The following is a 27,816-nucleotide window of genomic DNA, read 5'->3' as shown; positions in this document are numbered from 1 at the left end:
TCTTTCAAAGAAGAAAACCATGTCACCTTAAAATACTTTTATTATATTGTAATGAGTGTATGGGATATACCATAATAATGTTGTTTTTTAAAATCAGTTCAAATAGCCTCCTGCCACCTCCCCGTACTACACGAGCTGTTTTAAGCCATCTTTGTTGGATTCTACATGAATTGAGATTTTGCCTTTAGTTGTAAAATTGATTCTCTGAATTTTAACATGCTAATAAAAACCTTTTAATTAGCTTTGCTTTGCAAGTCAATATCTGTTACATTCATGTGGTTCCCTCTAGTGGTTAATTTAACTTGAAAATTCGGTTTTCCTCCTCTAGAATACAAATTTACTTGTTTTCACTAACAAATGTTGTACAACCAGGCTCTTCTCCAAAAATATTGACACGTTGTTCTCTCTACCCTAATGTTTATTCTTATTGCATTACTAGCATTGGTCAGTGGGAAGTTACTCATTTTAGGCTTACAAGTGTAGAAACTACAGAAAATGTGTTATTTTTCATGTATATTGTATATAGGGGGATAATTGAAACTTTGAGGTTTTATTAGAGTCAATAAGCATTCATCGACTAATCACTGTACCCAAGATTGTGCTAGTTGATATAGAATCCACAGAAAAGATGGTAATATAGATTCTAAACTCTGATAACTTGATGTTGCTGCCAAAGATATAGAAAAAAATTGTTTCGGCAGCATTTTTCATATTGGAGTAAATGTATTTGTAAAGATTTCTCTGGTGAAATAGAGTATTTCTTGATTCTGAAATATCAATATAAGTCAGGAATAAGAGAAATGACTTCCCCTTGCCTATATTATAATCCAGCAACAAGGTTTAAGTAGGTCCCAAGGAAAATTGAGTCTCAGTAAAAGACAACCCATTAATTTACACAAAAGATAAGAAAGATGCATTCCCCCAATGATTTAATTAAAATTATACATCAAAATGATTATTATTGCTGTTAGTTTCTTTGTTTTGCTTTAACTTTTATATATTTTTCTTCAATACAGAACAGTTGCAGATTTTAACCTTAAAACATATCATAATCTACTTAGTAAAAATTATAAATTTAAGTTAGTGGAAAGAATAGAGCTTTAGAATAATCTATATTTGGTACCATGGAACAGTCTTAATATCTAATACAATGAACATATACTATATAAACAGTAAGTTAGAAAGTTCTTGCTCAGCTTTTGACTATACGGGGAAAAGTACGTAAGAGATATCCTCCCTCCTACCCCTACTGTTTCCAAAGTTACTCAGACAGCATGGGCTTTGCCTTCACAATGTGGCCCCTTGCAAGACCTCCCAGCCCATCTGGGCCCTGGCTAGACAGTATTTTCTTGGGAAAGGGAGGCAAGCACTGTGCTACCTAACTCAGAAAATACAACCAACCCTGGGGGGCACAAGTAATCTAGGACTGTATCGGAATTAATTGACTACTTTTCTGGAGCCAGCTAGTTTCTCTGAATCCTTTTGGATCTTTCTGTCTCAATAAAAACCCCTCCAGAAGCCGAAGCTCCCAAACTGTACTCCTGGTAGAGTTCTAAAGCAATAGGTATCTTAGAAGCAGTAAAGGAGGAGAAGGGATCCTTTCAGGCTGCAGTATTTCCCTACGACAACCAATGGCACAATGAAGGGCGGGGTGGAAAGTGTCTGTTCTTTAGGGGATCCTCAAGTAACTGGTCTCGCTTTGACTTGTTTCTTCAAATGTCATACATTTCTAAAGTGCCGTAATACAAACATACATATTGCCAGATGGAGATAAAAAACTGGAAAATAATAACTTAAATGTAGTATATGGGAAGCATGCTATATATAAAAAGTGTAAATTCTTATCCCTTCCCCCCAAATTCCAAGCATGATGTGAAAAATGGTTTGGGTTTTTTCCTGTGTGCATTTGAGTGCCATCAGTTGTATGGTATTGATGAGATTGGGGTTGGGGGGCAGAGGGGATCATTTTATTTAAAAAAATAATCACCAAAGTAAAATTCTTTTGCAAGTATTACATACTATTCATGTAAAAATTGGTATTTCTTTTTAAAATTTTTATTGGAGTATACTTGATTTATAGTGCTATGTTAGTTTCAGGTGTATTGCAAAGTGAATCAGTTTTATATATATATATATATATATATATCTCCACCCTCTTGTTTTTTTTAAGATTCCTTTCCTATATAGGCCATTACAGAGTACTGAGTATAGTTCCCTGTCTGTGCTATACAATAGGTTCTTATTAGTTACCTATTTTATACAGTAGCATGTATAAAAATTAATGTTTCTGATTAACTGAATACATACTAATGAAAAGAACTGTCTCCTCTTTAAGGTATCATCATGTATAGCCATCCTTATCCAGGAGTGCAAGATCAAGAACAAGCCACGTAAGCAGATATATCTGGCCTGACTCCTTTCTCCTTGGCATATTGAGAAGTGCTATAATTAGAAATCACAGTTGTATCCGAATGAATGTTAATCTAGAAGAGCTGGTAATATAAGTCACTGACTGGGATAAAAGGCAGTTTCTGAAAGCATGTAGAGTGAGGTTGTGAAGTACAGCTTGTTGACTGTAGCTTCACAGAATCTGCTGCTTTTATAAGTCAAGTGCATAAGTGCTTCATCATTTCAACGTCCCTGCATAGCATTTAAGTATGCTCAAGATCTATGTATCTCTTGCATACACCCTGTAACCCCTAGAGACTCAGGTTTTTCTATCAAATATCCCTAGTCGATTCAGATGCACTCAAGCTATTTATCCCGGGGTCACAGCCGAGTCATGTGGAAGATATTATCCGGCTGCCTTGTAGGAAGACTTATTTGTGTCACAGCCAACTCTTGTACTGTTTTGTTGATGGCTTTTGCCATGAATCTTCCTGAAAGGAAGAGTTCCCCAAACTTATGTGTGCTCTCCTCTCCCTATTGCTCACTACAGAATGAGCAGCTTGGTCGATATTTTAGTGGCACTCTCCATCCTGATGGGCTACTCTGTCACCACTGCCAGCTTTGTCACCTACGTTGTACGGGAGCATCAGACAAAAGCCAAGCAGCTGCAACACATTTCAGGCATCAGTGTCACCTGCTACTGGGTAACCAACTTCATTTATGACATGGTGAGTCACTTGTCTTTGCAAGAAAGACAGGACTGATTTGGATAGTTGTTGTTGTACAACTGCTAAGTCGTTCGTGTCTGATTTTTTGTGACCCCATGGACTGCAGCACTACAGACTTCCCCTCCTTCCCTGTCTCCCAGAGTTTTCTCAAACTCATGTCCATTGAGTCCATGATGCCATCCAACCGTCTCATACTCTGTCGTCCCCTTCTTCTCCTCCCCTCAATCTTTCCCAGCATCAGGATCTTTTCCCATGAATCGGCTCTTCTCATCAAGTGGCCAAAGTATTGTAGCTTCATCTTCAGCATCAGTCCTTCCAACAAATATTCAAAGTTGATTTCCTTTAGGGCTGACTGGTTTGATCTTCTTGCAGTTCAAGGGACTGTCAAGAGTCTTCTCCAGCACCACAGTGCAAAACCATCAATTCTTCAGTGCTCAGCCTTCTTTATAGTCCAACTCTAGAAGACAGGTTTTTTGTTTTTGTTTTTGTTTTTTTTTTAAAAAACAAGTTCACACTTTATTTCTCAGGCATCCTGCTGAAAGCTGCTGGATATAGGGATCATAGCTTTGACAGAGGTCAGGGGTGAGGGAGACCAATCTCCTCTGTCCATGGAATTTCCCAGGCAAGAATACTGGAGTGGGTTGTCATTTCCTTCTCCAAGAAGACAGTTTTATGTTTGAAACTTATTTGTCTCAGTTTGTTCAGATTATTACCACAAAGACAGTAAATTAAGGAAAAAAAATTTGCATCAGGCTTATATTCATCCAGTGGTTGGAAAAAAGAGAAATCCACCTGCCCTGCCCTTATCTCCATGGTCTGAGGACTTATATCAGATTCCCCAGGATACTTGCTAGAATGCAGGTCACTGGTCCTCACTCCAGACTCATGTGATCTGTATCTTGGGAGTGGAACCTGGAAAATATGCTCCAACCCCTTCACCAAGTTTTAAGTATGTTGAAGCTTGAAAGGAGAGAAATGGAAGCTTAAAGCAGAATAGTCTTGCCTAGTGGCAACACATAAACAAGCTTATAAAAATTTAATCAACTAATAGTAAAAAATCTGAAGTAATAGCCTCTGCTGAATGACACATTAGAGAAGATTACTAGGGAAAATAAAGGATGAATTTCATTAATAACTCTCTTATTTGCATAAATTGGTCTCAAAGTTCAGATGGATTTTCTTGACTCCAAATGTGCCAACCTTGACCAAATGCCTGGGATGGGTATGCATTTGCCTGGTAATTATGGCAAAATTGTCTGAGTTGCTGTAAAGGCCATTGGCTCAAAGGACTGAAGAGTAATTAACTGCCTATCCATTTGGTTAATGACTCCAGTGAGGTCTGAAATGCATTTGTTGTAGAAGTCAAATCTTAAAAAAAAAACAAACAAAAAAATGGAAATGAGTCCTGTGGACTTAATAGGAGCTTTAATGTGTCAAGAAAGCTAAAAGTGCACACTCCTATGAAGGGGTACTTACTACTCAGATCCTGTTGTTATATTTCTGGTGCTCATTCCAGTATTAGGACAATTTCCTCCCTAATTAAATTACCATCTCTTTCACTGTGTACATCTTGCCACAAACTCTTCAGCAATTACTATTTCTCTTGCCAGTGAAACATTGAATTCTTTGTTCATGTCCTTGTGATTCCAAGAATGTGTAGTATCCACCGTCCTGCTGTTTTGCACAGAGTGGCTCACACTGATAACCAAGCCTTAGAAATCCGCCATCTGAGAGAGTTCCAGCGTTCAAAATAAAATCAATACTTTGAGGACTGAATCTAATACCAAGATACCTGGCTGTCTTATCTTTTTCACTGACCCTCTGTCACCAAATGATCCCAAGTCTCAAAGTCTAGAGGCAGGAACGCCAGGGACTCGGACTCTCTCTATAAAGATGGAGACTGGCTTGACCTCTTGTTGCAGGAGATGAATTCAAGAGTGAAATCAATGTAAAATGAACTGAACATTACAAGCAACAAGAACATAGATAATAATTCATTTCTTGAAGTGTTTCTAGGTTGATTTGTTACAGTTTTAAACTAGATGGGCTATCGATTCAAAAAAAGAAAAAACTTGCCATATGTTAAACGTCGTTTTACATATTCCCATAGGCCTTCTACTTGGTGCCTGTAGCATTTTCAATTGGTGTCATTACCATTTTCAAGTTACCTGCCTTCTACAGTGAAAACAACCTAAGCGCTGTATCTCTCCTACTTCTGCTGTTTGGGTAAGCTGTGGTGAAAGAAGAATTTACAGAATTAAATGCTCCTAGATGCAAACCTAAATCTCTTTAGCTAATTTACAAATGTCTTGGGGTTTCATTTGCCACGAGTAATGATTAGCAATATATTACACTTGCTAGTCCATAGTTTGTAAAGTGTAATACTTGTGAAAATTAATGTTGTTATTAATAGTATACCTATTAATAATGAGCACTTAACTGGGTGCCGAATGTTACACTTAGCGATTTATATTTGTAATTTAATTTACATCAAATGGACTCTTCAAAATGATCAGAAAAATGTATAGACATTTGTGAATTTATGTATTAACAAATTGTGAGTACATATAAATATATATGATGTTAAAAAGTGAATATGTTCATGTATATTTATTTTTATTATGATGAATACCTAAGAACACAAACATAAAATTGTTTCTGAATTAGGGTAATTAATAGGAGCAGTACAGTTCAATATCAATACTTTAGTAGCAGTTCTTTCTGCCCTGAATGCATGAGTAGTATCCATTTAGTTAGCAATTGTAGCTGATGAAGGATCTCTCTGTCTCTAGTTTTACTTCTTTACCCCAAAGGTCACTCAAGTGTTTGCTCAAAACAGGACATGCAGTTTCTAAGCACGCTCTGTCTTCTTAGCTAGCCAACAATGAGGTCATTTTTTTTCCTCAACTTTAAATTATAATACATGTATCTATTAAACTCATATTTCCACCCCCCAAAAAAATCTTGACTGGGTGAGGTACCAGTACTGTATTGTTTAGTCGCTCAGTCGTGTCTGACTCTTCACGAGTGAAAATTAATTTGTGGTTGTAACGACTACTGAAGATTCCTTCAAAGTATGCTTCATGATTTAGTCATATGGTGACATTGTAAAATACATAACATCTTTATTGTAAGGGTAAAAAAAAGTGTGCGCTTCACTTTTTTTTTTTTTGGCTGTTGTTAAAAAGAGATAAAAAAAGAGGTCTAACTACAAGGCTTGACAACTCATCCTAATGTTTATTTTCACTTTGGAACACCATCTAAGCTATTTATTTCTTTAGTAAAAGAGTAATCATGGTATGATTTTAATTCTTGGTATTATTATTATAAAGGTATGCCACATTTTCTTGGATGTACTTGCTGGCTGGGCTCTTCCATGATACAGGAATGGCTTTCATCACTTACGTCTGCATCAACCTTTTTTTTGGCATCAATTCCATTGTTTCCCTGTCGGTGGTGTACTTTCTTTCCAAGGAAAAGCCTAATGATGCGGTAAGGTCCCTTATTAGTCTGCTAAACTTCAGTGATTGAATCAAATGCTTCAATATGTTCAAGGTGGAAAGATTTTTTGTATTTTGCATTCTCTAAATAGAATAGAAGAATTTCATTTGATTGTATTAAATGTCGTGGAAGGGAAACTATGGCCTTTAAAAATTCTTTTTAGAATTTTTAATTTAATGTCTCTGGTTGTATTTATCTAGTTTAATGTCTCTGATTGTATTTTTTGGTGAAACACGTGCATCATTTTATTGTAGAGCACCAAGCAAAGAGTTGAGTCAGCTAACACTCGAAGGGCCTAAATTCCCTTGGTGGCTTTCAGAGAAGGGTTTTTAAAGACAGGGTGAGGCAGACAAGGTTGTGGGGTATGTGATCAGCTTATGGACATTCTTCTGATTGGCTGGTGGTCAGGTAATTGGGGTCAATCTCATCAGCCTTCTAATTCCAGTCATCTGGGGTCTTTGTGCTTGTGGGCAGCTTACAAGTTAACTTCTACCACCTGGTGGGGTTTCAGTATCTACAAAACAGCTCAAAGGATTTGGCTCCCTGATTGTATTTATGCAATGACAAAACTATTGACATTTGATAGGGCTTGAGTAGGGGAATGGAGGTACTCAGTCAGATACTTTGTATGACACTGGAGAAATCATGCAGCCAATCAGTCAGCTAAATTTCTTCAGTTCAGTTCAGTTCAGTCGCTCAGTCGTGTCCAACTCTTCACGACCCCATGAATCGCAGCACGCCAGGCCTCCCTGTCCATCACCAACTCCCGGAGTTCACTCAGACTCACATCCATTGAGTCAGTGATGCCATCCAGACATCTCATCCTCTGTCGTCCCCTTCTCCTCCTGCCCCCAATCTCTCCCAGCATCAGAGTCTTTTCCAATGAGTCAACTCTTCGCATGAGGTGGCCAAAGTACTGGAGTTTCAGCTTCAGCATCATTCCCTCCAAAGAAATCCCAGGGTTGATTTCCTTTAGAATGGACTGGTTGGGTCTCCTTGCAGTCCAAGGGACTCTCAACTGTCTTCTCCAATTCCACAGTTCAAAAGCATCAATTCTTTGGCGCTCAGCCTTCTTCACAGTCCAACTCTCACATCCATACATGACCACAGGAAAAACCATAGCCTTGACTAGATGGACCTTTGTTGGCAAAGTAATGTCTCTGCTTTTGAATATGCTATCTAGGTTGGTCATAACTTTCCTTCCAAGGAGTAAGTGTCTTTTAATTTCAAGGCTGCAGTCACCATCTGCAGTGATTTTGGAGCCCCCCAAAATAAAGTCTGACACTGTTCCACTGTTTCCCCATCTATTTCCCATGAAGTGATGGGACCAGATGCCATGATCTTCGTTTTCTGAATGTTGAGCTTTAAGCCCACTTTTTCACTCTCCACTTTCACTTTCATCAAGAGGCTTTTGAGTTCCTCTTCACTTTCTGCCATAAGGATGGTGTCATCTGCATATCTGAGGGTATTGATATTTCTCCCGGCAATCTTGATTCCAGCTTCTGCTTCTTCCAGTCCAGCGTTTCTCATGATGTACTCTGCATAGAAGTTAAATAAGCAGGGTGACAATATACAGCCTTGACGTACTCATTTTCCTATTTGGAACCAGTCTGTTGTTCCATGTCCAGTTCTAACTGTTGCTTCCTAACCTGAATACAGATTTCTCAAGAGGCAGGTCAGGTGGTCTGGTATTCCCATCTCTTTCAGAATTTTCCACAGTTTATTGTGATCCACACAGTCAAAGGCTTTGGCATAATCAATAAAGCAGAAATAGATGATTTTCTGGAACTCTCTTGCTTTTTCCATGACTTACTAACAAATTGTTGTGGTATGGGAGGGACAAAGACAACATGTCTTAGTTGTATGACTGTGAGTTAAGATTCATTTGAACATTCATAGAGAAAAAACCTAACTCATTCCCTTTCAGTCATGTATTGGAATCTACTTCATTGTAGGCATCACTTTCCATTCATAGCTAACAATTATGATTAGTGAGAAGGGAAGCCCTAACAATGCTGGACAATTGAATGGAAAAGAATAAAGCTAAAATTAAGTAAGGAATAGACAAGCATACTCCAGAAGGAATAAGAAAATTCATGAGCTGCAAGTGGTTGGTCCCAAGTATAAATAGCATGAAAATGTGCCATTTGCTCCTCTTTGAGATAGGTTGTTTCTCCTTCTGTGTCATTTTACCATTTTATTCCCTCTTCAAGTAGGAATTACCTTAGATCCAAAAGTTTACTAAATCCCTCTTTACTCAGGCACCTACCTATGTGTTAGTTGCTCAGTCATGTACAACTCTTTGTGACCCCATGGACTATAGCCCACCAGGCTCCTCTATCCGTGGAATTCCCCAGGCAAAGATGCTGGAGTGGATAGCCATTCCCTTCTCCAGGGCCTTCAGTCCCAGCCCAGGGACTGAACCTGGGTCTCCCACATGCAGGCAGATTCTTTATCACCTGAACCACCAGGGAAGCCCCACAGGTACTCTATCACCTTGCTATTACTACATTCTGAAGTCCCCAGGGTTTGACCTGACACCTTAGACCATCTCAAATATATATATAATCCTTTTCTGCTTTTCTTTTGGTAATAAATTGACACCATTTGGTTATAGTAAATGTTTATATGTAAATTCAGCATGTACATGCAATAATTACCAATCTAGATAAGCTTCTCAAGTTTCAGTATTTATCTACATCTAGTTTCAAATTTTCATCAATTTGTTGGAAACTTAACACTGAACTTTATTTACTTTTTTTTTCTCTTATTTCAGACTTTAGAACTTATTTCTGAAACCCTCAAGCGCATTTTCCTGATTTTCCCACAATTCTGTTTTGGCTATGGTTTGATCGAACTTTCTCAACAACAGTCGGTCCTGGACTTCTTAAAAGCATATGGAGTGGAGTATCCAAGTGAAACCTTTGAGATGGATAAACTAGGTGCAATGTTTGTGGCTTTAGTTTCTCAGGGAACCATGTTCTTTTTCTTGCGACTTTTAATCAATGAGTGGCTAATAAATAAACTCAGGTAAATACAATGAAAACAGTGTTTGACATCCATGACAAAACTCAATTCAAAATGTTCAGAGAAGGGTCAATAGTCTAAGCTTTTCCATTAGTGAAATGGGAATGTTTTGCTCAAAAAACTTTAAAAGTTGTCGCACAATTCACAATCTCTTTCATTCAGTAAATATTTCTCAAGCCTTACTATGGTTCTGCAAGTATTGTAAAATGAGGTAGTAAAATTTGTAACTAACAAGCCCAGTTGTTTGTCTAAAAGAGATCAAAATTCAGTGGTAGAGAGAAAATATGTACAGAAACAGAAGATACAGTCTTTGAGTTGTGTTTAGAAGGATAGAAAGTAGAAGTGGGAAAAGAAAATTGAGTATGTAGATACTAGCAATGTATTCAGAAAAAGAAGATTGAGTAAAATGATGACAGAATCATAAATAAACATCATTGACCCAACAATTCTATTTCTAGAAATTTTCCCTACAGATATGCTAACAAATATGCAGAACTATGTATATATAAATTTATTCATCATAGTAACCATTCCTAATAGCAAAAGAATGGAAATAACCTAAATGTACTGCATTTGGGACTGGTTAAATAAATTATGTTCATAATTTATAAGTGAAACACTATGCAGCCATTAGAAAGAATGATGCAGTTCACTATATCATATTTTGGATTACTTCTAATATTTGTTAAATGAGAAATGCGAGGTTCAGAGCTACATATGAAGTATATTACCATTTGGGTTTTAAAAAGGAAATATATTTTTATGCATATATATGCATAAACTATTTCTAATTATGAATGCTTCTGCTAAAAAACTGTATGTATTTGAAGGAGACTTTTCCCTAAATATTCTTTAGTACCATTTTAATTTTAATAAATGAAGTGCATGTATTACTTATTGGAAATTAAGATTTAAATTAATAAAAGGGAAGACAAGAACAAAGATTGAAAAATTGGGTGGCATATTTGAGAAATAAGGAATAAAATTTGATTAGAGCATAGACTAAATATAATGAAAGAGTAGGAGCTGAAGCATGGGGTTGAAAAATTATGGAGTATACTGATTGCTTGGTTAAAGAGTGATAGCTTGGACTTTACTCAATAAACTAATATTAATAGTAGCACATTGAAGTTTTTTTAACAGAGACCAACAGGATCAAATGGTGCTTTAGGAGCTGTGATTTTGTGGAGGTAGTGCAGATTGGAAGGAAAGATTCAGAGACAATGAAGCAGTTTGAGGTTCCTGGATAAACCTAAGTGAGAAAAAAAATGAAAGCCTGTGATGGTAACAGAAACAGAAAATGATAAATAACTGGCTGTTTTTAAGATATTTCCAGTATTAGGATGCTGACTGCATGAGTGGATTTTAGATTGGGGAAGATTCAAAGAAAATATCACAATTGGAATCTCTAGGGATGTCATTAAAAGAAACAGGGACATTGAGAGGAAGACCTAAATTGATTTGTTGGTTTGTTTTTTTCAGTATTCAGTAGACAGGATACTGAAGTGGGTTTGAGATTTCTTAGAGTTTTCAGGACTGATAACCTTAATATATTGGCTAGGTCCTAGGTAAGACATTCATAGTAAAAAAAAAAAAAAAAAGACTATAGAATAACATTTGTATTATTGATGACCAAAGAATAAATAGGACAAATTAAAAAAAAAGATGATCATTGATCATGGTCTTGTAGGTGTTGAGTCCTACTAATGACTCTGGTCTCTCTGTTAGGGGTAACTTTCAAACCCAAACTAAAGTTCTTTGTTACTAGAATTAAGATTCTGACTTGTAATAGGGAATCTGTAAGTATTTAAGTCATTGAAAGCAAAAACTGTTTCTCAAATATTATAACAAATATTATAAAGAACACCCATGCTAATTTTTAAGTTATTTAGCAAAATGCATGAAAAATATAAAACAAACTTGGCACACTTTTGTGAAGTGAGAACTTTTAAAAAGATGTCAAAACTGAGTGGTGTCATTTCAAAATTATTGATGCAAAATCATCGGGTTCATTTTTTAGACTCTTCTTTAGAAAATTTAGTTCTTCATCTGTTATTGAGACAATAGATGAAGATGAAGATGTGCAGGCTGAAAGATTTCGAGTTGAGAAAGGTGCAAATGATTATGACCTGGTCCAACTCCATCGTCTCACAAAGACTTACCAACTTATCCACAAAAAGATTATAGCTGTAAACAACATCAGCATTGGGATACCTGCTGGGGAGGTAAGGAACAATGTTCTGTTTCTAAGTCTACTTTATATGGAGGAGGAAATGGCAACCCACTCCAGTATTCTTGCCTGGAAAATTCCATGGACAGAGGAGCCTGGCAGGCTACATCCATGGGGGTCGCAAAAGAGTTGGATATTACTGAGCATGCAGGCATGCATGCATCCTTTATGTTGACATGGTAAGTGACAAAAATTTTATCTTTCCTTAATTTTTTCTAGAAATATGAAGTCAGCCTTTAAATATTTTGATGGATTCTATATATATAATTTACATGTGTCTATGTGTTACTTATCCTGTAACCCTCCCCTCTTGGCAGGGAGGACTCACCATATCCTGATCCCCTTCCCAAGTTACTATCCTTCTTGAGTGGACTTTCAGTCAAGAAGTCTCTTCAGGGAGCTCTTTTCAACTCTTAGTTTTTAGGCCTCTTGGAGAAGGAAAGGGCAACCCACTCCAATGTTCTTGCCTGGAGAATCCCAAGGATGGCGGAGCCTGGTGGGCTGCCATCTCTGAGGTCGCACAGAGTCGGACACGACTGAAACGACTTAGCAGCAGCAGCAGCAAAGACAGAATATAGAAATCAGTTGTCAGAACTGAGGTCCTAAATTGCATTCATATTCATAATATTGCTGTTTTCATAGAAGCAGTAGTTAAGACAGCTTTGAAAGCAGAAAGAGAATGTGGGTATTTCCTTTTTTGCTGAGGAGGGCTGCAAACTAAACACATCAAATTTATTCAATCGGATAAAGAGATTATTGCTTCAGTTGCTTATTTAGTAAAGTTGTGATTTTGTGTGAATAATTTTAAATTTATAAATACAATTACTTTGTCAGGTTAGCATATCTGCCTTATTGGATATTCTATCATGTCACACAGAGGCGTGCTAGAGTATAATATGTAAAAACAAGTCCTAGGTATATACACAAATATTCAGATGGTTAAAGGAAAAAAAGATACCTAAGTACCCATTTGTTTTAAAAGTGAAAGCTTTATCCAATCAATGCCAGCAAAGCACTGCAATAATCAGTACTTTGATAATTTATTTCACGCAAGGAAAGGAAGAAAAGAGATATAATAGAAACTTGTCTTTGGTTTGAATTAGTTTACATTTTTTTTTCTCCCTCAAACCAGTGCTTTGGACTTCTTGGGGTGAACGGAGCAGGAAAAACCACCATCTTCAAGATGCTGACAGGAGACATAATTCCTACAAGTGGAAACATTCTGATCAGAAATAAGACTGGGTATGAAAAACAAGTGCTTCAAATTACCAAACACAACATAATTAAATGAGAAAAATAATTAAAGTGAACTTTTGATGTTATTTTGTGGTTATATTATTAAATCCTTAGGAGAAAACCAGCTACTCAAGTGAGTGGAAATTTTTAAATTTTTCAGTGTGATTATGATGGTGGGATCATTTTATATCTTTTTACCAGACTCACCAATCACCACAACCCAAACAGAACTACCCTCTCAACATCTGAGGGGCTTCCCAGGTGGCGCTAGTGGTAAAGAACCCACCTGCCAAAGCAGATAGATTTAAGAGGTGTGGATTCGATCCCTGGATTGGAAAGATCCCCTGGAGGAGGGCACAGTAAGCCACTCCAGTATTCTTGCCTGGAACATCCCATGGACAGAGGAGTCTGGCAGGCTGTAGTCCATAGAGTCGCACGAAGTCAGACACAACTGAAGTGACTTAGCATGCACACACACCCAGCATCTGAGGGCTAGGAGGGAAATGTCTTTAGAAAGTCATTCATGTTTTTGACGCTTTTTCTTCAGGTCTCTGGCTCACGTTAACTCTCACAGCTCATTAATTGGCTACTGTCCTCAGGAAGATGCTTTGGATGACCTGGTAACCATAGAAGAACATTTATATTTCTATGCTAGAGTACATGGAATTCCAGAAAAAGATATTAAAGAAGTGAGTATAAGTGTGAAGAACTAGTTTATTTGAAAACCATTTTTGCTTATGCTTCCCACCTACCCACACTCAAGACCAAGCTGACATCTGGAAAACTATGACAATTTTCTCTTGACAGTGATAATGGAAGCAGTATTAGCTTGATTGTATATATATCATAAACACACCTATGAACTCAGCTTTAGAAACATCTTGGCCCATATTTGTTCCATTATCTTTTAAAAACTGTCAAATAAAGAAGGAGATTTGCCTTAGGCTTTGGCTTGAGCCCTGGTTGGTGATGCCTATATATCTTTTAGTGTTCAGATAACTTTTGAAACATGGAATTACCTACAAAATGGGCTTCCCAAGTGACTTGTGGTAAAGAATTTGCCTGGAAATGTGGGTTAGATCCCTGGGTTGGGAAGATCCCCTGGAGGATGGAATGGCAACTGAGTCCCATATTCTTTCCTGGAGAATCTCATGGACAGAGGAGCCTGGTGGGTCCATAGGGTGTCAGAGAGTTGGACACAACTGAGTAGTTGACTGGGCATGTACAAAATGCCCAAGTAAAATAGAATAGATTCCAATTTGATTTTTGAAATGTGCTTTTATACCTCACTACAATTATTTACCTTTTTAATGGAAAGACTAATCTTTTGGACAGTTTTCTCTATTTTTGCACCCCTTGGGGAATTCTTAAATCCTCCTAGGATTCCACTATTTGCCAGAGCTATTTAACTACTGAAATAGCCACAAGAACCCAAGATTCCTAAGTTAATACACGACAGTTTTGATACTGGGTCATTTTTAAATAGACCTAAAGCCTTTGTGACAGCTCATCCCACAGTAAGAAAAAAGATGAAACAGTGATGACAATCAATAAGAAACCTGCCTTGTAAAGGGATGAATTCTGTTTTAGCTCTTTGAAGCTTAAAAGTAAATCCTGTGTCAATACAGCAGAAAGAACCATTGTAAACACATACACACATACACGCACATGTGTTGGGGGGACAAGAAATCGTATTTATGAATGGGCCTCCATGGAATTGCGTTTATCTTTAAATGAACGATTCATCTTTAAGTGTACCTTTGAAAATAAAATTAAAATATGTATTTCTTCATTATAAAACTCCTTTCACAAGTAGCTCTTTTTCCATTTAATGCTTTAAGGGTTTTGGCGAGGGAAAATCAACAAGTCCTTTTTTCCACCCGCAGACTGTTCAAAAACTCCTTGGGAGACTTCACCTGATGCCCTACAAGGACAAAGTTACCTCTATGTGTAGTTACGGCACAAAAAGAAAATTGTCAACTGCACTGGCCTTGATAGGGAAACCTTCCATTCTGTTGCTGGTAAGAGAATCATTGTGAAAAAGGCTACTGCCCAATTAGAATCACATATCCAATTGTGTGTATAACATTTCATTATCATTATTGCAATAAGCATTTACTGAGGTCTCATTAGGGGCTTTCCTGGTAGCTCAGCTGGTAAAGAATCTGCCTACAATGCAGGAGACCTCCACTTGATTCCTGGGTTGGGTATCACTATGTGGTGGTTATTATGTAAAGCACGTCACATATACTGTCTCATTAAGGAAATTTATACCAGGTAATTTGTTGCCATAATAATATGCCCTCAAAAATATTTTTTGTCTGAAGCTATGGCTCAGGTAATTTAAGAGGAAACATGGGAATAGGAAGTAGCTGAAACAAATTCAGGATATTCAGATGAGTAAGTAAAACTATGACAGAATTTAATTCCCAGTTATTGAAGGAATCAGTTCTATTGGTAACTGATCAGGTGAATTAACACATTTTCCAGCTTCCAACACATTGTCCTAAAATGTTATCTCCTTGTTGCTTAAAAACATGAGTTACCTAGCTTGAGATGCAATCTTGAAAATATGCCATTCTATTTTACCTGAATTTTTTGAAAGCAAGAAATACATGTCATGTTAATATTTTGATTAAAAGCTGAAAAATTAAATTGATCACCTGGAAATATAAGTTACCTTAGGGGTGACATAGCATTCTGGTCCCCAAGCCAAACCTTGTGAAAAGTGTTTATTTCAGAGAAATAAGCTGCCCTTATTTTGGAAGATCCCTTTCATTCAAGGACTTCCAAAACTTCAAAAGAGGCCTAACTATGCAATAAAATCACCAGTTATAAATCATCACATTATTTCAGGGATTAAATAATATAGAACATCAAATCATTTAAACTGCCCAGATAGAGTAATGCATAAGCCCTCTCTGTATAATACCGGAAGCATATAATGCATTATGTTTCTGCCAATTGACACTCATAATGGAATTCTATTGTATAAGTGTCCCTTAAATTTAAGAAAACAATCCTTAGGCACCCCTATGAGATAATAGATGTAAAGTACTTTAAAATGTTAAAAAGCTCTATGCAAATGTTATGCATTAATGAGCTGAATTGAAATCAGGCCATGAGAGAAAGATACTATATATATTTTTTATATATACTTACTATATATGCCATTGTCTTCAAAAATAGGAACAGTGACAATATAATCTTTACTGTTTCCCCAAACTAATACTTATTTCTTTCTTTAAATTTCAATTTAACCCTTTGCTATAAAAATAAGCCTTTGCTGATCCTATCTGCATACTTTCCATTTCAGACATATATTTTTAATTTTTACTTAATCTTGACCTACAGTTTGATTTTTTAATCATCTGTCAGGATCTATTATTGCTTATTTAGTTCTCCATTGCTACATTTCTAATTTTATGCCTGAATAATTTTTCAAAACGTCATTTACTTTAAAATGTAATTTATATCTTTCTATTTGGCATTTTCTGCAAATCTTACTTTTATTTCCCCAAGGAGTATTACATTTCAATTAATAACATAAAACTGAAAATGCACCTCAATCATATTAACAAAAAAAATGCATTCTTAGCAGCAGCAGCAGCAGTGCTTCACATGGCATATTATCTATCACTTACAGGCACAATTCTACCATCAGGAGCAAGGCAGCAATCTTGTTGATGTAGCTTCAGATATATATGTGATGATATAGTATTAAATATCAAAACTCTGGCTTTGTCAGTAATTGAAGCAGATTTTTTTCCAAAGAAATATAAGAGACATGTGTAAAGTAGCAGAGTGTCAACTTCACTGAGACTGTTTAAAACAGATTGACAATTTAAAATGATTAATTTTGAGCTTTTTGACAGCAGCAGAAAAAAGCCTGTTAAGTATAAAATAAGTTAGTCATAGGACCTCGAAAAGTGATTTCTGTTCTAGGCAAGTGAGATGCAATGATTCATGTAAAGAACCTCATCAAAATTTAATTAATTTGATAAATTCTTCTTGTAACTTTCTATTAAGGATGAGCCAAGCTCTGGGATGGATCCTAAGTCAAAACGGCACCTCTGGAAGATCATTTCAGAAGAAGTCCAGAATAAATGTTCTGTCATCCTCACTTCTCATAGGTAAATTGGGTGTGGAACTTTAGAGTCAGATGACAGATGAGAGGAAGTAATCCTGTGTAACATATACTGAGAGTGAATTCCACAATTGGATTAAAGTATTTTATGTTCATAGTCAAAAGAGGAAGTCAAGAGGATTTTCCGGTGAGATCCCAGCTCTTGTGGGGAGGTAGGGCCTAGCAATCTATTAAAAAATAAAATTTCCATAACTTTTGACCCTCTTAACTCAATCATTCCTCTCTATTGCCCTATCACATAAAATTTAGCATGTTTTGGCTTAGTTTGCAAGGCCTTTTATTATCCAACCTCATCTAACTTTCCTATCAATCAATCTGAGTGATCCGTGGTTCCACATACACTCCCTGCCCTTTCCTATCACCATGCCCTGTCTTTGCTGTGCCTTCTACTAGAGTTGGTCTTTACACAAAATCTTTCCAAATTCTAATCTTACTAATCCTTTCAGAACTAGTCCACAAGCCTCCTCCATAAAGTAGACCCTGCCAATCAACTAAGTAAAAAAGCTACTAAAGCTTTTTATCTGTGCCTTTCTTATAAGATTGGCCTTGTATTAAGTTTATCCTTTCATTATAATGATCATATAGTAGAAAAAGAACTAGATATGTTTAGAACTGAGACTTATTTATATCCTATATACTAACCTTGCCCCCAAGCACAGTATTTGTTCTGAAGCCAATCACTGATTTTCCATTAACTTTTGTGTTTAAGTGGACAGGGTGATACCTAAGATCTCAAGATGATACCTAAGATCTCCTCCAGTATCATAGTCCATGAAGTCAGAATTATATAATCAAGTACAGGTTAACTGGTTATAAATACAAAAACATAAAAGCCAACTGAGGGACTTCCCTGGTGGCCCAGTGGTTAAGACTCTGTGCTTCCATTGCAGGGGACACAGGTTCACTCTCTGGTCAGGGAACTAAGATCTTGCATGCTGTGGGGTGTGGCCAAAATAAATAAATAAATAAAAAGTCATCTAAATATTGAGTATAAGGCATAATGAAAACAACTTAGTATTATTTTGGAAATATTTCTTACAAAATGTAGGTCTTAAGTCAAAGCTTGAAAGAGCTTGAAAGAAATACTGTTTGATAGAGCAGCAATCCAGGTGAGAAAGATGTCCTCAAGTTTGAAAAGAAACAGTAATAAACCCTATGCAAAGACATTTACATTATATGTTAAAAGATTTTTTTGTTCTTCAAAGGAAAAGACAGTTTAAGGGACTCAAATATTCAAACAGTATTCCTAAGGTGCCGTAAAGAAAAGAGTTAAACCTATGCTTAGGAACTTAAGCCAATTTTCTGTGCCCAGAATGCTGACATGATTCTGCCTTTCAGCATGGAAGAATGTGAGGCTCTCTGTACAAGGTTGGCCATTATGGTGAATGGAAGGTTCCAATGTATTGGATCATTGCAGCACATTAAGAGCAGGTAAAGAACAAATGCATGTTTAACACATGGTGTAGAGTAATCAATCTACCAGGGCTATACTTGCCTTCAAAGAGTATCTCAGCAGCCTATCCTACAATGCGTAGTAAAACTGGAATGGAGAAGCTAACCATTGATTCACTTTAAAGTTAAATAATAGTACTGAGGATTGAATGTTTTTTAATTAATAACCCCCAAACCTAGAAGGCCTAAAAGCTAATAATAATGATAATATAATAATGATATGATTATTATTCCCCAACCAAAATACTCTCAAGAGTTAACTCTAACAAATTAGATCTTGACAAGTACATGAAGGCATTGATTTTTGTCTAGTATGTTCATTTGTCATTTGCATAGGCTTTCAGTAAGCTATTTAACATTTTTACTACATTTAAAACCTTTTAACCAAAAATACATTGGGGAGATGTACATAAATATCATACTATCAAATTAAAAATAAATTAATATATTTGCCAGAGTACATACGCATTTATACATATCCATGTTAATCTTCAAACACCATGACATTCCTTTATATCTTTATCTGTACAACAGCTTGACTTTCTTATAAAACAAAGTTGATCAAGATACGAAAAAAGAATGAAAAAGAACTTATATGTTATTCTCAGAGAGTTTGCTGTGACTTGTTTACAAACACTACTCTGATGCAAAAGTATAAAGTATAAAAGTTAGCAGTTATGTTGGTTTATTATTTATTTTTAAAACCCCAATGATTTTAATCTTTACAGTTGATACCAAATCTTCAATAACTTGCCTATCAAGACCTTCTTTGCTTTAAATTAGAAAGTGTTTAGCCCCAAAATTGACATCAGTTCCTGGTGGCTTAGATGGTAGAGAATCTGCCTGCAATGTAGAAGACCCAGGTTCGATCCCTGGGTTGGGAGGATCCCATGGAGAACAGAATGGCTACCCACTCTAGTATGCTTGCCTGGAGAATTCTATGGACAGAGGAGCCTGATGGCCTACAGTCCATGGGGTCACAAAGAGTCAGACACAACTGAAGGACAGAAGACACACCAATTCATGAATGCCAAAGAAAGACTTTATGTTTCATTTCTAATGCAGCTTTTGTCCAAAGGATCTGACTTTATATAGTGGTAGAAATAAGAAGTCAGAGCAGTGCATTATTTCCAGTTTGCAACATGCCCTGAACTTTTTATTGCAAAGTGATACTCTTTGTAAAGGAAAAGGGCCTATAATTGTCAGCTTGGGTCCTGTTTCATTATCTAGAATTCCAGAAGAGCTATTTCAGCAAAACATAACTCATATTATGTTTTGCACTTCTTTCTAGGTTTGGGCGAGGATTTACTGTCAAGGTTCACGTGAAGAATGCCAGAGTGAGCATGGAGGCCCTCACAAGGTTCATGCAGCTGCACTTTCCAAAAACATACTTAAAAGTAAGTAAGAGATTGACTGGTTTTGATAGCTGTAATAGGGTAGTGGATGTTTGTCATTTTCAAGTTGACCATACCTTTATTACTCATCTTAATATATTTATTAGTTCAAGATGGTTAAGATATTCTGAAGCATACTTAGTATGAACAAATAAAATCTTCAAATTAAGTTATATATTTTTGTAGCTGCTTAAGAATATCATAATCCTTTTACATACCATTATTTCTTCCTCACAAAGGCTTTATGACCATATTGTATTAGTTTTCAGGTTGGATTGTATACTTAAGTAGTTTATTGGTTATATATGTTAGAGAAGTGAGGGATGACAGATACATATGACCAAGGGCTTTCCTTCTTAGAAAAAAAAAATTACAGAGTTCCTGTCTGTATGTCACAGCTAGAAGAGATTATCTCCTTTGCTTTCCTCATTTGAAAAATAAGCCCACAAAGTTTTGAGGAGAATTGCTTGGAAATCAAGTTCTCAATCACACACTACCTGAAACATGACTCAATTAATTTAATCTTACATATGTGTATTAACAGAATGGGCACACACAGATGCGTACACATAAATCTCATGTAATACACATTTAAATGCACTTGACAAAAAAGTTATCATTATATCATCTCTGATGTGCAGATAATTTGTACAAGATGATTATAGCAAATAATTGTTTTAAAACGAAAATCATGTGTGGAATGATGAAAAGAAAGTAGAAGACTTAGACTGAGATCCAATTCTACCTGTGTGATTCCAGCAAGAGATTTAAAGTCTCTAAGCCTCATATTCCCATTTTATAAATACTTTTGATATATACTTCACAAGACTCGTGTGAGAACTAAATGATAAAATGTCCACAAAGATGCTTCATGAACTGTCAGGCACCATATTAACATAAAGTGATTCTGGAAAGCCAAATAGGGAGCGTTTTTAAAAACAATTCTTTTATCTGTACAAAATACTTTTCCCTCAACCTCTGAAACCTAAACTAAGTTTTCCAGGAAGAAATAGCTTTTATGATGCTTATCAAGGACCATTTTCTATCATCTAAATTAAAATCAAATTTAAAATTAAAGAACGCTTTATTTTTGCACAAATTGCATTGGTCATAGTGCTTTTTCTCTCAGTGAACTTGAGATTGTATTTGTCCTGGTCTGTTCCTCATGGGACTAGAGCTTACAAGACAAGTGCAGTGATGATAAAAGTTTGATGTCTTCCTATGTAGACCATTCTTTACAAGTGTATGATGGTTTCCAGATCTCTAAAAAGGGAGATAGCAAAACAATAATTTGAAAGTAAAAATAAGTAAGATGGCCTGACTGCAGTGACAGGCGTGATGTAAACACAAATCAAGGAGAGGGGCTAGACAGTAAGCAAAGGTGTGAGAAGAGGGGTTTCCAGTAACAATCTTCATCTGACCCATATAGGTTACAGGGGTTGATTATGCAGTTAAAAAACATCCTGACCAAACTAGTATTTAGGAAAGATTATTCTAGCTACTTTGTGTTGGAACACATGAGAGTATATGGTTTCTAGGCTTCTGAAGAGGCTGTTGCAATAACTCAGATATGGAATGATAAACATCAAGTTAATAATATTGATGGTGCACATAGAGAGGAATGGTTACATTTGAGAGTTATTTTAAAGGGAAAAATAAATGGGACATGATAACTGATAAAATATTCAGAAAAGCAAGATGTTTAAAGATACTCCAAGGAAATAATAATAGAGTACTAAATTGACGGTAATACCATGGACTAAATAAATTGAAAAGATTTTTAGAGTTAAGAAAGAATGTGGCATTATTTGAATGAGATTTCCCCTAGACAATGCTTTTGAAATCTGCCAACTTTAGCCAATATAAATTGAACTAATTCTTAGCCTTTTAGAACAATTCTAACTAAAACAAAAGAAATTTTTAAAAGTTATCTCTGAAAAAGCTTATGTGAACTTATTGTAATCTGACACCAGCAATATCATTCCACAATATTTTTTCTAGGCAAGACTATAGTCACTTTCTAAGTACACATGAAGGTAGAATGTTTTAGAATTTTTATTAGCTTTTAAATTTGTTTTCTCTCAGACATTCACAAAACTTATCTCTTCTTCGAAAGCTGTTAGTTTCCAAACATACATATTATTTTTCCAGTTGAGCTATTTCAAATCCTAAAAGATGATGCTGTGAAAGTGCTGCACTCAATATGACAGGAAATCTGGAATACTCAGCAGTGGTCACAGGACTGTAAAAGGTCAGTTTTCAGTCCCAACCCAAAGAAAGGCAATGCCAAAGAATGCTCAAACTACTGGACAATTGCACTCACCTCACATGCTAGCAAAAGAATGCCCAAAATTCTCTGAGCCAGGCTTCAACAGTCCATGAACCGTGAACTTCCAGATGTTCAATCTGGTTTTAGAAAAGGCAGAGGAACAAGAGATCAAATTGTCAACATCTGCTGCATCATCAAAAAAGCAATAGAGTTCCAGAAAAACATCTGTTTTTGCTTTATTGACTATGCCAAAGCCTTTGACTGTGTGGATCACAACAAACTCTGGAAAATTCTGAAAGAGATGGGAATACCAGACCACCTGACCTGTCACATCCTGAGAAATCTGTATGAATGTCAAGAAGCAACAGTTAGAACTGGACATGGAACAACAGACTGGTTCCAAATTGGGAAAGGATTACGTCAAGGCTGTATACTCTCACCCTGCTTATTTAACTTATATGCAGAGTACATCATGCAAAATGCCAGACTGGATGAAACACAAGCTGAAATCAAGATTGCCAGGAGAAATATCAATAATATTTGATATTTCACCTCAGATATGCAGATGACACCACCCTTATGGCAGAAAGCGAAGAATTAAAGAGCCTCTTGCTGAAAGTGAAAGAGGAGAGTGAAAAAGTTGGCTTAAAGCTCAACATTCAGAAAACTAACATCATGGCACCTGGTCCCATCACTTCATGGCAAATAGATGTGGAAACAGTGGCAGAATTTATTTTGGGGGGCTCCAAAATCACTGCAGATGGTAACAGCAGCCATGAAATTAAAAGGGCTTGCTCCTTGGAAGAAAAGCTATGAACAAGCTAGACAGCATATTAAAAAGCAAAGACATTACTTTGCCAACAAAGGTTAGTCTAGTCAAGGCTATGGTTTTTCTAGTAGTCATGTATGGATGTGAAAGTTGGACTCTAAAGAAAGCTGAGCACCAAAGAATTGATGCTTTTGAACTGTGGTGTTGGAGAAGACTCTTGAGAGTCCCTTGGACTGCAAGGAGATCCAAATAGTCCATCCTAAAGGAAATCAGTCCTGAATATTTATTGGAAGGACTGATGCTGAAGCTGAAACTCCAATACGTTGGCCACCTGATGCGAAGCGCTGACTCATTGGATAAAACCCTGATGCTGGGAAAGACTGAGGGCAGGAGGAGAAGGGGACAACAGAGGATGAGATGGCTGGATGGCATCACTGACTTGATGGACGTGAGTCTGAGTGAACTCCGGGAGTTGGTGATAGGGAGGCCTGGCATACTGCAGTCCATGGGGTTGCAAAGAGTCAGACATGACTGAGCGACTGAACTGAACTGATCATTTCCAGAGGAATGAATTTCAGTGTGTTTCTTAGCTCTTTGTCAAGTTATGTCTAGTCTACTCAGTATTATCTGACATTGTGGAATAATTTTTTTTCCCCTTTGGTTCCCACAGGATCAGCACCTCAGCATGTTAGAATATCATGTGCCAGTCACTGCAGGAGGAGTAGCAAATATTTTTGATCTGCTGGAGGCCAACAAGACTGCTTTAAATATCACAAATTTCTTAGTGAGTCAGACTACTCTGGAAGAGGTAAGCTGGATACCATGGTCCATGTACACAGTGTCACATTAATACATTCTGATTATTTATTAAAAAAAAATTTAATTGTACATAATTACATCTTTTTAATGACCTTCAATTTATTTTTAATTGAAGCAATATCTAATCTTACACCTGAAAAACTTAGCTTAATTTATTTATAAGTGCATTTTGGAATGTTATAAAAAAATATGAAGAGTTAACTAATTTTAATGGAGAGAAAAATTTTTTTCCTTCTCTAAGACATCTGTACCCATTGGTTGTCTGTATATGTAAAGCAACAATTATTTTCATCTATAAAACAAATAGCTGTTAACACTTTCCTTCCTTTCTCCTTGGAATGTTTCTTAAATAACATTTCTATTGATTGGCTTCCTAGATTAGGGGAGGATGGGGTTATCTAGTGAGATTTAGATCTGCTAGATTCAGGCAACCAAAATGGTAAATGCAGGATTCTTTTGTTTCATTCAAATCATCTGTCTTAGTTACATTTATATACAGTAACTGGAGGCTTCATGGAGCATCCTCCTTCACCTTTGCACTGTTTTAGTTCTATACAGTTCAACTGACCTGACATACAGAGCATCAGATTGTACCTGTCACTGGAGAGGGCCTGAAAGGGAAGCTAAAGTGGCCTCCAAATCTTGCTGCGTCTTACAGAGAGTTTTATTTATGGAGAGTTAAGGCAGTTATGGCTTTGCCAACACAGATTTATCCTTGGACTTGTAACCAATTACCAGTATCATGTCTCTCAATATTTTCTGGATGAATCTATGACTAATAGAATGAATGATTTTAAACAAAGTCATAAATGGCTGCCTGTTAAATAGTAAGCATAAGAAACATACTGTGACATTTGTATACAAATTTTATTTCAGTGTATTAACTCTTAAAACTAGTGAAATTTCTCTCAACATCATCATGGAAACGTTTGATAGGAGCTTGGATTGGGCTCCTTATTTATACTTGAAAGATACTGATGCAGGTCAAATAGATGCAAATATGTGGCTATAGGTATTCAATTATAGCTTTAGATTTTATCCTTTATTATGATTATAAATGTAGTTATAGGTACTGTTTTCAAACTCCAGTTAAATTTCAATACCTAAAGGAAGGATTCCTAACGAGAGTTTGTGTATATATTTGGGGGTGCCCCTATGAAATCTGGGGCTTCCCAAGTGGCACTAGTGGTAAAGAACCTGCCTGCCAGCGCAGGAGTCGTAAGAGACACCACCAGTTTGATCCCTGGATCAGGAGAACCCCCTGGAGGAGGAAATGGCAATTCTCTCCAGTATTCTTTCCTGGAAAACTCCATGAACAGAGGAGCCTGGTGGGCTATAGTCCATGGAGTCACAAAGAGTTGGACACAACCGAAGCAACTTAGCACTATGAAATCTAATTTTCTTTTTCTTTGCTCTCCCATTGTGCACACACCACACATATGCACACCCCTTATTTCTTCCTTTGGCTTACAAGTGCTAATGGCTTCATTTCCCTTGAAAAAATCAGGTTTTCATCAACTTTGCCAAAGACCAAAAGTGCTATGAAACTGTCGACACCAGCAGCCAAGGATCCACTGTAAGCACTGATTCCCAAGACGACCAGCTGTAGACTCAGTACCTCCAGCAAAATCAGTCTCAGCAAGTGGCCCATGACTTCGTTTTGGGGAAGAAGCACAGAAGATACAAATTCCTCAAAATATTTAATCTTAAAGTATTATACCGTATTAGAAAGTTGCAACTGTGTAAGACTAGCCAGTAATTATAATCGGAAAGTTTTCTTTCTAAGGTCAGTGAATGTTTTTGCTACTGAATTGAATTCCTATCTGCTTAACACTGTGAGCATGCTGGTGTGTAAGTTGCTGAATCTTATGCAAAGGTGAAACCGCTCAAGATGAATGTCTTAATTTATTACTTTCAATAAAATGACAGCTTAAAAGGCATTGTTATGAGTAGTTGAAAAGTAAGAGTGGAGAAGAAAAGTAAGGTAGCTTGGAGAAGGTAGAATTGGGAAAGCATACAAAATAATTTATTTTCAGAAAATAACAGGATGGATATCATCATGAATACATGAATCTGTTGTGAGGTCTAAAGTGCCAAGGGCCAGATTAATTAACCTTGGCAGTAAAGATTAAGTAACCTTGGCACAATGTCTAGAGTGTGTGTGTATGTTATTTTCAGTACCTGTAAATAGATGGAGACTTTACTGAACCCCCCAAAATGCCTTTCTGCAAGAATGTTATAGAAGGGCAGTTTACCCTGGTGGTAAACAGACTACAATGTATTCCTGCACCGCCTTGCCAATAGTAAGGCACAGGGCAGAGCAAGCTACTTGCTCTTCAGGGGAAATGGATGTGTCAGCTGGGTGGATAAAAGTCTTGAAAGACAATAGAGAATTCACATGCTGCTGGCAGGCAACATTTTTCAAAACTGTTCTAGAAAACTTCATATTCTGGGTCTTTCTGCGGGAAACATTCCTGGGGAGGGAAAATGAATATGAAGATAATTTTCAGTTAATTACCCAGCTGACCCAGAATCATATATATGGCCACAGAATAGACTTTGTAATAATGCCAAACCATGAGGCCCTTGGGGAAGGTGCTCTATATTATGTGTGTGGGGGCGGGGTGTGTGTGTGTGTGTTTGTGTGTGTGTCTGTTTGTCTGTATGAATTGTCAGCTTTAGTGCAACTGTTTTCTGTTTTGAAAGTCAATAAAGTCAACATTTAGTAAAAAAAATTCATGAAGTCATTTTATTTGTTAGAGAAGAGCCAGAAACTTAAAACTTGGAGTCATATGGATGGCAGTGTCCCATGGGACCTAGCTACTGCTTACTTCTCCACCTTCATCAGTTTCTTTCTCCTCTTCCTCTTTGGGGTGTAGCCATACTGCCCTCTCTGGTTTTTCCAGTACACCAAACTCCTTCCTCTCCCCACACTTTTGTGTGTATTTTAGTGTGTCCCCCTGCTTGAAGTCCCCTTCTGCCACAATTTGTGCCTAGCTAATGCACTTCAGAAATGCTGTTCTTTCTCAGGGAAACTCCTTTCCCTAATTTTTCAGTTTAACTCCCCAGTCCTAAAACTGTATTCTGTTGTACTTCCTAACTTTCTTTTGACTACACTAAAGGCTTTGACCTTGTGGATCACAACAAACTGTGGGAAATTGTTAAAGAGAGATGAGACTACCAGACCACCTTACCTGCTGCTTGAGAAACCTATATGCAGGTCAAGAAGCAACAGAGCCAGACATGGAACAATGGATTAGTTCCAAACTGGGAAAGAAGTACATCAAGGCTATATATTGTCACCCTGCTTATTTAATTTCCATGCAGAGTACATCATGTGAAGTACCAGACTGAATGAATCACAAGCTGGAATCAAGATTGCCAGGAGACATACCAATAATTCAAATATGCAGATAATACCACCCTAATGGCAGAAAGCTAACAGGAACTAAAGAGCCTCTTGAGGAAAGTAAAAGAGTAGAGTGAAAAAGCTGGCTTCAAACTCAATGTTCAAAAAACCAAGATCATAGAATCTGGTCCCATCAGTTCAGTTCAGTCACTCAGTCATGTCTGACTCTTTGTGACCCCATGAATTGCAGCAAGCCAGGCCTCCCTGTCCATCACCAAGTCCCGGAGTTCACTCAAACTCATGTGCATCGAGTCGCTGATGCCATCCAGCCATCTCATCCTCTGTCATCCCCTTTTCCTCCTGCCCCCAATCCCTCCCAGCATCAGAGTCTTTTCCAGTGAGTCAACTCTTCGCATGAGGTGGCCAAAGTACTGGAGTTTCAGCTTTAACATCGTCCCATCACTTTATGGCAAATAATGGTGGGGGGGGGGGGGGGGTGCATATGAA

General features: G+C 36.9%; 1 protein-coding gene and 1 long non-coding RNA gene across 2 annotated transcripts in view; one reads left to right on the top strand and one right to left on the bottom strand.

Moving 5' to 3' along the window:
* The window catches only part of ABCA12 (ATP binding cassette subfamily A member 12), a 200,977-nt gene extending 174,362 nt beyond the window's left edge, over positions 1 to 26,615 (top strand). The window contains exons 40-53 of the mRNA XM_055573389.1: positions 2,336 to 2,390; positions 2,939 to 3,116; positions 5,227 to 5,342; positions 6,449 to 6,608; positions 9,394 to 9,647; positions 11,665 to 11,869; positions 13,007 to 13,116; positions 13,658 to 13,799; positions 14,997 to 15,131; positions 17,140 to 17,243; positions 18,596 to 18,688; positions 20,001 to 20,106; positions 23,812 to 23,949; positions 25,468 to 26,615. Of these exons, the coding sequence (XP_055429364.1) occupies positions 2,336 to 2,390; positions 2,939 to 3,116; positions 5,227 to 5,342; positions 6,449 to 6,608; positions 9,394 to 9,647; positions 11,665 to 11,869; positions 13,007 to 13,116; positions 13,658 to 13,799; positions 14,997 to 15,131; positions 17,140 to 17,243; positions 18,596 to 18,688; positions 20,001 to 20,106; positions 23,812 to 23,949; positions 25,468 to 25,569 (1,898 nt within the window). The 3' untranslated portion in view covers positions 25,570 to 26,615. The remainder of the gene's footprint in view (positions 1 to 2,335; positions 2,391 to 2,938; positions 3,117 to 5,226; positions 5,343 to 6,448; positions 6,609 to 9,393; positions 9,648 to 11,664; positions 11,870 to 13,006; positions 13,117 to 13,657; positions 13,800 to 14,996; positions 15,132 to 17,139; positions 17,244 to 18,595; positions 18,689 to 20,000; positions 20,107 to 23,811; positions 23,950 to 25,467) is intronic.
* Positions 12,898 to 16,909, bottom strand: LOC129646734 (uncharacterized). The gene is made up of 3 exons (XR_008712148.1): positions 16,755 to 16,909; positions 13,397 to 13,727; positions 12,898 to 13,079 (listed from the first exon to the last, which is right to left on the bottom strand). It is a non-coding gene; the product is annotated as an uncharacterized LOC129646734 (long non-coding RNA).
* Positions 26,616 to 27,816: the final 1,201 nt, after the last annotated feature.

Source organism: Bubalus kerabau, chromosome 3 (assembly GCF_029407905.1).
Source record: "Bubalus kerabau isolate K-KA32 ecotype Philippines breed swamp buffalo chromosome 3, PCC_UOA_SB_1v2, whole genome shotgun sequence".
Taxonomy (NCBI): domain Eukaryota; kingdom Metazoa; phylum Chordata; class Mammalia; order Artiodactyla; family Bovidae; genus Bubalus; species Bubalus kerabau.
This window is presented reverse-complemented; position numbering and strand designations above follow the sequence as displayed.